General features: G+C 41.2%; 2 protein-coding genes across 2 annotated transcripts; one reads left to right on the top strand and one right to left on the bottom strand.

Moving 5' to 3' along the window:
- Positions 1-53: 53 nt before the first annotated feature.
- zc4h2 (zinc finger, C4H2 domain containing) lies at positions 54-3563 on the top strand. Its single transcript, XM_062535536.1, has 5 exons — positions 54-372; positions 1122-1293; positions 1624-1796; positions 1932-2094; positions 2453-3563. The coding sequence occupies exons 1-5, from the start codon at positions 320-322 to the stop codon at positions 2564-2566; spliced, it is 675 nt and encodes a 224-aa protein (XP_062391520.1). The 5' UTR covers positions 54-319; the 3' UTR covers positions 2567-3563.
- Positions 3564-4401: 838 nt separating this feature from the next.
- Positions 4402-5693, bottom strand: shisa2a (shisa family member 2a). The gene is made up of 2 exons (XM_062535535.1): positions 5381-5693; positions 4402-5208 (listed from the first exon to the last, which is right to left on the bottom strand). The coding sequence occupies exons 1-2, from the start codon at positions 5664-5666 to the stop codon at positions 4688-4690; spliced, it is 807 nt and encodes a 268-aa protein (XP_062391519.1). The 5' UTR covers positions 5667-5693; the 3' UTR covers positions 4402-4687.
- Positions 5694-10251: the final 4558 nt, after the last annotated feature.

Raw genomic sequence — 10251 nt, 5'->3', positions numbered from 1 at the left:
ACACACACACACACACACACAGGCATGCGCGCAGAGATACCTCTACAAAAAAAGAGGCAGTGTGACGAGGAATTTTATCTCTGCTGTGCTTGCAACCTGTGCAAAAAAGTATCACTTTTGGCTTTCGAAACAACACGTGAGATGCACCGATAATGGGAGCTGGTGCGGGCGAACGCCTGCTGGGCCCGCGAGGTGTGACATTGGCGTTTTCCACTTGCCTGCCACAGCTGGGTGCTAGCCATTATCTCATTGGACTTGGAAATCTGTACTCCCTGTGCTTCACCAGCTAACAACATTCCGGCCTGCGACAACTACAGTCATGGCAGACGAGCAAGATATTATGTGTAAACTAGAAAATATAAAAGAAATAAGGTAATAACATCACGTTTTCAAATATTCTGTCACGTTACTTTAGAAACTTTATCGAACTTTGATTTCACATCTGGCTAAGAGATGGCTAGCTGACAAGTTAGCTAGCTTGCCATTGTACTCACACCTAACGTGAACCGATTTAATATTAATTGAGATCAATATTTGCATCTGGTAAATGGCTTCGTGTTCAAGTAAGTCCAAAAGCATAGTCTTGGCCTTGAGTTGTCATTCTCGTGAATGTGTGAGATACCCAGATGTATTCTGTCTACCATCAATAACCCCACACTGCTAACCATTAGCATGTCCACTTATCTTTAAATCCCGGCTAATAATTACTGGCCATATGTGGCTTTTGCTCGATATTTTCACAAATGAACTCCTATTCGTAGTTTAACTTTGACATTGTTGTCTTAAATATGCGATCGTGTCTGTTGATCACCATTTTTGTAGATAGCAAATTAGCTAGCTTTATGGGTTTCATGGAAATTAGTTTAACCATTGTGATGTGGTAGGCAATAACTGTTATTTACTCTGTGCAAGAATGCGCAATTTGCTTGCCACTGTGCAGCGTAAGTATACTGAAGCACCGGAGTTGAAAGAGGGGCTGAATATCCTCCTTACAGCTCTCTTTGTTACATTGAACTGTTACATTGTATCTACATGATCATAACAAGTCCAATGGAACGGACTCACCTGTGTAACACTTTACAGGGAAGTTCCGGTTTGTGACTCATTTATTGTGTTTTCAGAAATAAGACTGTACAGATGGAGAAACTCAGGTCTCGATTGAAGATTGAATTTGAGGCGTTGGAATCCGAGGAGAAACATCTAAAGGAGTATAAGCAAGAGATGGAGCTTTTGCTGCAGGAGAAGATGGCCCATGTTGAGGAACTCAGGCTCATCCATGCAGATATTAACGTGGTAAGATCTTTAAGTTACACAGCTCAATCACACAAATGTGAACATTTTCATATTATATTGGCAGCGGGACTATAGGTCAAGGGATAGGAGTTGTATGAGTGTGTTGGTTTGGTATTTTCTGAGCTAGTGTTCTCTGCATAATTATAAAACTTAACGACAATAGTGTAGTCCCCCGTCTCTCCATTTCAGGGTGCAATGGATAGACAGTATAATGTGTTGCTATGCTAATCATCAGTTCCAGAGGTTCATGCTTCAACTGTGCAGTGCATTGCTGAGAATCACAATCAATGCATTTGCATGTTTGAGTTTACTGAGGCTTATTGTCTCTAGATGGAGAACACAATAAAGCAATCTGAAAATGACCTGAACAAGGTGCTGGAATCGACTCGCCGACTCCATGATGAATATAAGCCTCTGAAAGAACATGTTGACGCTCTGAGGAAGACGCTCGGTTTACACAGACTTCCAGACCTCACTGAAGAAGAGGACAAGTTGTCCCTGGAGTGAGTTGAATTTTTTGTCACATTTTTTTTTTTTTTATATATATATTTTTGTCATAAATGGGGGTTTTTTTGTCATAAATGTTTTTTTATTTATGTATTTATTTATTCATTTCTGACAACTTTGTGTTGTTTTAGCTACTTTGAAAAACAAAAGGCAGAGTGGCAGACTGAGCCTCAGGATCCACCTATCCCAGAATCCTTGGCAGCAGCTGCTGCAGCAGCACAACAGCTTCAGGTCTCCAGGAAACAAGATTCCAGACAGCAGGCCACATTTAGACAGCAGCCGCCACCCATGAAGGTACACCATGTTTACATGATTGCATGATATACATTACAAATATTAATTGTGTGTTCCATGGCTGGTCTTTCCTTCCCGCATGGTGATGGTCATAATATTATGCCAGATGTGCAAGGATTTATTCATTTAACAGCAGTACATTTCAAAGACATCACTAATGTTTCCCATCACCACGATGGGTGGTCCTCCCCCCTATCTTTTACTTCCAGCGTAATAGATAGATAGATAGATAGATAGATAGATACTTTATTGATCCCCAAGGGGAAATTCAAGACTCATTATTGACTCATTATTACATTTATTTCTGTTAGTTGTACTGGCTCATATGTCTTAGCTTGTCCATTGTTATCTTCCCCAGGCGTGTCTCTCCTGTCATCAGCAAATTCACCGCAACGCCCCAATCTGCCCTCTATGTAAAGCAAAGAGTCGCTCACGAAACCCCAAGAAGCCTAAGAGGAAACCCGACGAGTGAGAGTTTACATTGTGTCTCGTCTTTGCTCTCCATGTAGGTTGCCGTCAGCAACACACCAAACAAACTTTTAACTATGATGATGTACCAATAGAAAATGATGTAAACATACAGTACACAATGGAATTGGCATGTTTTGTTTTTCAGAGATTGAAAGGATGAGGAAAGCTTTGTTTTATCATTATGCGTTGAAATTTCAGGAGATGGACCCAGATTTTTTTTTTTTTTTACATTATTTGACCATGTATAAACACTAATTCTGAATGAAAATGTTACCTTTGTAAATCTATAGTTAAATACTGCAGACATTTACTGGGATCAAGTTACTTGAAATTTACAAAGAACACTTGTATTTGGTTTGTGCTCAGAAAGGGAGTATTCCACATATTAATATTGTTGTAACATGTTTTGATAGGTTTGGTAGCTTCCGAGATAATACAGTAGCATTTAAAGCTTTTTGAGAATGCCCTGAGTAACATTTTACTTAGTGTTAGTGTTCATTATATGGGAGGGATACTCAGCCTTAACTCCTTTTCTAATTATGCTTAGTATTGTTCAGTCTAAAGCTCACACGAGCCACAGACAGCTTTACTCTTGTGTATAACACTATGAACTTACATTTTGAAACATAAAAGTGCTATTATAATTTTGTTTACAAGCTCTCTGGCCAAGAAAATGTTATAAAAGACAAATGCAGAACAAATGCCAAGGCCAGTTGCAATCCCAAGAGTGGCATGACTTTATTCTTGGGTTATGTATTGTGTTCATATTACTTCTTCAGTCACAAATCGTTCATGCTTTTGTTTCTGCACTTCTGATGTCATTATTTTTCTCTTTTGTTGGCTTTTAATGTGCACCATAATCTGTCTTAAATTACCGAATGGTCAGTATTGATAATATGCATACCTCAACACTTGTGAAGAGTTACTTTTTCCTCAGCATAGAATTGTGGTTGAGTGCTCTCAAATAAATGAAACAATTGCCTATTTACTGTGGAAAATTGCCTCTGTTTTATTCTTTGTTGTAAAGTCAGTTGATATGATCACCTTTGTGGCGAAGAAACTTAAGACATCTAGAGAAAGATTTTACATTAAGACATATCATAACCAAGAGAAATGGAATAAACACTAAAAGGTATCATCAACACTGGTACAAACTCAAACTCTGACAAGTACGGTAGTCCCGATTTGTCTCTGTGCATACAGGTGTTTTGGCCAGCAGGGGGAACTCTTTCCTCCTGGTTGGACTATTACATATGATGCTGCCTGCATCCTGCACCTTTTTTTTTACCAATAACTAACAGCTTCATTTCTATTTATGTCAACCATACAGGAAAACTCAGGATTTCCTCATGATCTAAATAATCTGAGTCAGCCAAGGCTTGATTTGGTTTGAGTTGGGTCTGTTGGTTCAGTTTGAGAGCGTTAATTAGCTCTTGCGCATCTAGTTAATCTCCCACTGGGCTGTTAGGCTCTCCCCCGGCCCTGGACACATAGACCACCCATGCCCCTGGTGTCAAGTAGATAATCTGTCTCCTCTCTCTCTCTCCTTACCTGTTCTTATTCAGACCCCAATGGGGCAGTTGGGAGATAGTTGAGCCAGTCTATTGTGCTGACCCACCCCGCTGTTCAGTCCCCAACCCCCAACTCAACTTTTCACATTCACACTTCTGGTGCCCACATTTTACTGTCTTGATTGTAACACAGAAATAACAGGACACAGTCCTTCATTGGCAATTATTGATTTGTGTTTCAGAAGAGAAAAAGAGGCATGACATTAGATCAAACATAAATAACAGGCTTTATTTGTATGTCTAATGTACACTTAAATCATTTCACAGAAATGGTCATGGTGTCTCTTCTATTCAGAAGTAAAGTTCAAAAGGTCATGCTTGCTCAGAATAACACAGTTATAACAGCCAACCAGTGAAACATTACTGGACACTTAGAACAACAATTAAACTAAACTGTTTGTAACCTCAGCATGTAACAATTGCAGTGAACCTCACAGAGGACAGAATGCAACAGCCACAGTAAAAATCATTAAGGCTAAACTGTGGGCACAATTACAGATTTATACTTTTTTAGTCACAAGGCAGCTGACGTAAGTGTCCAAAATTAGTCCTCAAATAGTAAGTACAGGGCAGATGGGCTCTGTGTGCATGGGGGCCTGATGAAATGTCTGTCCGTGGGGCTGCCTGTAAACAGAGTGACTGTCCAGGAAGGCTGGAGCGGTCATCATGGTGTGCTCTGGAGGCACACTGTAGTTCAGGTACGGCTGGTAGAACTGCGCGGGCATGTGGGTTGGAGAGGGGAAGTGCTGTGGCGGCTGCACCCCCATCGTAGGGTACATAGTCCCCATGGGCCCGTAGATGTTCATGGTAACGTCTGACCCGGGCGGCCGGGTCATGCCAGTGGACCTGCCCGCAGAGCTGGCGCTGGAGCTGGAGTCTCTGGACGGCGTCAGGCTGTCTGCGGCGGCCCCTCCTGGTTCCAGGAGACTGGTCTGCGTAGGCATGAGCCCGCTGTGGCGCTCTGCACTCTTGGGCTTCAGGCAGTGGCAGCAACACACAGACACCACGGTCCCGACCAGCACAAAGGACAGGAATGCACTCACCACAATCACAAACGGCAGATACGTGGGCACTGTTGGAGAGAAAATGATCATTAGGAAAGGGCACCTTTTAATGAAATTACAGAGCTGAGGTCAAAGGTTAGGACGGCATAATGTTTCTACATAATAACTACTAAAAACTACATAATTTCGATGAACGATTGAATGTAATTTTTGAGTTTCTAGGTTTGTTAGACGCCTTACCATTTGAAGTCATCGTCCTGACTTTGCCATCGCTGAGGTCGTCTGGATCACAGGTGCTCTGATCAAGACGGGCCTCGACGGATGTGCAGCAATATCGAAGACTGCAGGTCCCGCAGCAGTAGCGCGCTTCCTCACCGTCGTATTTCTCGGGGCACTGAAAGCCCCGGTGCCAGGTGTTGTACGAGTCCGACCAGCCGTGACAATACTCCCCGGCTGCCTCCACAGCCAACGGTAGAGAAATGTCCAAAAACATGATCAATAGAGCGCAAGTCACTGATTTAGCCATGCTGTTATCTGCAGAGTGGTAATTCCGTTAAAGGTAGTCTTCAAGTTTGGTGAAACGGAGAAGCAGAGTTCCAGAGTTATCCTCAGTCAATCCAAATGCGTCCTGTTTGATTTATGGTCCCAAACGACAGGCACTGGAGGCCTATTTATCCCCACACCCACCCACCCGTGCAGCGACCGCCTCCGCGTGCCTGACGCCCCCTCCAACTCCAGACTCCACTTTGCATGAAAACTGAAAAGGTAGGTGTGGCTGAGCGAGTGGCAGACAAATCCTTGTTTGCTCAACGAATGAGAAAATAAGACTATTGCATTATATAGTGTCAAAATCATTTACTCCACACAACGGTGTTGAGTCGTCAAACACAACAAGTCGTCATATCCCATGCGTAAAGTGCCTTCAAGCGTGATTGTTATCCCTCCGCCAGTCAAGTAGGCTAATATCATGATATGGTATATCCAAGCTCTCCCCAGTAAAGTGCACACAATTATGATCTGTAATTACATTGCTGTGACAACAGTCAGAGAATAGCATGTGCCCATCAACAACTGGCAATACCTTTCTCATATTTTATGTGAATGTCCTGAAGAGACAATGGTGAAATTAAATACCTGTTGCTGCACACAATGAGAACTAATCTCCTTACAGAATTTCCCCAATAGACTGACCTTAAACTGAACCTTACCTTTGGGAATGCAACTTCACCCTAGGTTTAGGACTTCTAAATCTGCCCACATAACAGTAGGCTGCAAGGAATGTACCTCCTGAGCAGACTGTCCCAAACCTAATCCTATAGCAGCTAGTTAAAGTCAATTATTTGCAAGTTAAATAGCAGCAAGACAGGCTTTCCAAATTAGCATCACAACCCCTGTAGAGCTAGTATTGTTTGCTAAATGCTAATGCCCAGGCCCTTAGACAATAGCAATTTACTGTCTTTGTGCCAGTGCTAATCTCTGTTAATAACATGATGACATGATCAGACCTACCCAGCTGCTCGGGTTCACCTCTTTCTCTGTGTGTGTGTGTGTGTGTGTGTGTGTGTGTGTGTGTATGAGATGTCTGGGTGACGGTGTGTGTGTGTGTGTGTGTGTGTGTGTGTGTGTGTGTGTGTGTGTGTGTGTGTGTGTGTGTGTTTGTGTTTGTATGTAAGTGGTAAATGTCAATGATTGAGTGAGAAATTGAATAAAAAAATTCACTCACAGGAACACTAGGCTACTCCCATGTCTAAGCAGTCCATTTTGATGGTTGAAAGAACTTCAGGATAAACGGTTATATACAGTATATATTTTATTTTTCATTAGAATTCCAAATGTATCTAAGTAGAACTACAGTTGGAACTGCTGTGCAGTATATCGGAATACTGTGTGCCACATACATTGAAGAACGTAACATTGCTGTATACCTTTAAAATCCATTAGAATAACATGGTTTTAATGTGAGATGGGGAATGCAGACATTCTGTGTGTTATCAGTTGATGAGGCTGGAAGGTAAAAGGGTCCCATTAGGATGATAATAGGCTGATCGATGGGTGTCCTCCCCTGCAATTAGGGAAAGCTTGATGGGCCACCCGGGAACAAATACCCTCCCCCCAAACAACCTGGGCCTCCTGGGAGGACGCTTTAGGTGGGGGAGGGCAGGTGAGGGGGAGGTGAGAAGTAGCCCAAAACACACAGTGCAAACACATTTCCCAACACCTCAGACACAACTGAAATGGATGGAATTTCTAAAAGAGACCTGTAGTGCTCCGTCGAACATAGGCTCTGGGAAATGGATTTTGTTATAGCTTTAGAATGCTTTAATGTTTTTTTTATCAGCACACACACATACACACACACACACACACACACACACACACACACACACACACACACACACACACACACACACACACACACACACACACACACACACACAGACACACACACACACACACACACACACACACACACACACACACACATATACTGTATATATGTAAGAACGATGACCCTGTGCAGCCTTTCTTGAGTCTTGAGGTTAGGCCAGTGTTTCTTAACTGGGTTGGGACCCAAAAGTGGGTTGCGGAACCGTTCTGGGTGGGTCACTCACAGAGCTTGTGGTTTATAATCGGCATCGAAATATCTTATCACAACTTATCACAAAATATTGGACCTTTATTTTGATAAACTTTATTCGTAACCTATGTCAGTCATTGCAATGAATAGTTTTAGCAGTTAACACAAGTAGCCTATGCTACCCTGAATATTTGAAGTGGGCTATGGATTTACAGAAACCCCAGTGGTGTGCAGTAAATTGCTGGGTCATGTGTTTGTGAAATTGTGAAATTGTGGGCTTCAATGCCAGACCAGTTAAGAACCACTGGCAAATGAAGCATTTCACACGTTCCACTTTTGCCTAAATAGCCTCATTTTTTTTTAATCCTTTTTTTGCTCAGAGCTAAAAATGGACAGATGTAGATGTAGGTTGTTGTTAGACAAAGTAGCTTTCATTGAGGTGCAATCTGTGTAAGAAGGAGGAATTAGAAATGGGATTGGGCCTATAGGGTCTGTATATGAATGTATATGCCATATATTCCATAGACTACCTCACTAGATGGCTGGATTAACCAAGCCTGTTTTAAAAGACATTAGTCAATGTTTTAGAGGTAGTCTACAATTGGTGTTTATTTCATTCCTGTTTCGTATTTTTTTTTTAGTATTTAGCTTAGAAGTGTTTGCTATTGATTTGCATTTGATTTTGGATGACTTTGTGAAGCTCTTAGCCAGCTGCAGACAAAAAAGCAGGTTCGATTATTTTGACAGCTACAAAAACGGATGGCGTAAATTATTGTGGGGAAAAATGTCTTGGAGGGGTATCTTTCTATATCTTCATTTAATAGAATAGAATAAAATATATTTGAATGTCCATATATGGAATTTGTTTTAGTACAGCATAACCCAGTGATAAACAATTTAAATAATTAACTTAAATAATGTTTGTTTATTTGTATTTGCATTTTATCCAAATACAAAGAAATTTGATGTGAGATGTCTTTGTCCTTCTTTGTCCTTCAATTTATGAGTATGATGTTGGGCGCATGCATGGTCTTAATGTATGTGTGCTAATTTAACAGCTTGAGCCTGTTTCTGTTTATATGCCATCCTTGAAGTAAATCAGTGCCCCACTAGGGCCACCCTCGTTAAAAATGTCAAGAATTGCCACTGCCCACATCACTAATATATCAATGAACTGTTCATGGCTTCATGCCAATAAAATAATCAGCAAGATACACCAGTGTGTGGTGATTTTTCGCACACACACACACACACACACACACACACACACACACACACACAGACCTGTTTCACACTGCCCGTGTTGTGTCGGTGCTTTGGCTGTGTTTGATTTTCATTTCGGTGCCGTAGCTAACAGGTTAGAGCATTATACCTTTCTGAGATACATAAGTCGAAAATAATGAAAATCAACGAGTATCTGGACATCTTGCACACACAATGTGTGCAATGTAAGACAGAAATAAGAGAAGAAGATAAGAAATGCCCAGACAGATGATATCTGTTGTTGTATACATAGTTGTATCAGAGTAACATGATTCACTTGTGATAAATAGAGAAAAAGAATTCTAGCGTGTTGTATTCTACAGTGGCCTAAAAGGTCACTACACTTCCAAATTAAGACAAATGCCGATACAGAGAACATCAATTTAACAACACATACTGCCTACAGCACATGCAACAACATGTTTCATGCAAATTCACTAAATTCACAATGCATGCAAATAGCCCTAACACAACAGAGACATTCACAGCATTAAGAGAGATTTCCAACTGGAGGACTTCACTGATTTTTACATTGTGACCTTTTCAGGTCACCTACTATTCTCCTCTGTGGATTACGCCTGTCATCTAGACTACACCGATGTTTCTGAGCTCCTCAAGCAAATCATTTGAAAATGTTCACTATAATAAATAGCCTGCAATACTGTATATAATATATAATTTGTTTTAAAACTAAAAAACAGAATAGTGCCGATGGAGCCTGTGATCTGCGCAAGGTCTTGGATACTAATGGTCTTCTAGTGTCAGTGACAATGACTTGTTGTTGGTCCACAAAATGTCAGATGTATACTCAGTGCAGACACTTATCACCCCGAGCCCACTAAACAAACGCTGAAGTCACATGGTCCTCCAGACCAGACAGTAACCACTCCTTATTACTCAAACACTTGGAAGCACTCCTTAGGCTACTAAACACTTGGTGCAAGGCTTGGGCCCTAATTTTACTGATGGGCAAAGTGCATAATGCAGTCATGAGTCTAACTAAAGCTGATTTAATAATAGGCAAAATCAATTTTCATGAAGGTTTCTGCTGATAGAGTAGAATGTTTCATAGCCTTAAGCATTGTCTTGGGAGTGGCACTAAAATTCAATGAACTTCAAATGAATGAATTTCAAACAATCACTTGATGAAAATGATTCCCAACCAGAAGATAATCTGGTGGATTGAATGAAGACTTGGAATCATTTCTAACCTTCTCCTGGATTTTCTCAGCAGTTCTTCCAAAAGAGCGCTTATATCTATCCGTTGACA

This window comes from Sardina pilchardus, chromosome 5, assembly GCF_963854185.1.
Source record: "Sardina pilchardus chromosome 5, fSarPil1.1, whole genome shotgun sequence".
NCBI lineage: Eukaryota > Metazoa > Chordata > Actinopteri > Clupeiformes > Clupeidae > Sardina > Sardina pilchardus.
This window is presented reverse-complemented; position numbering and strand designations above follow the sequence as displayed.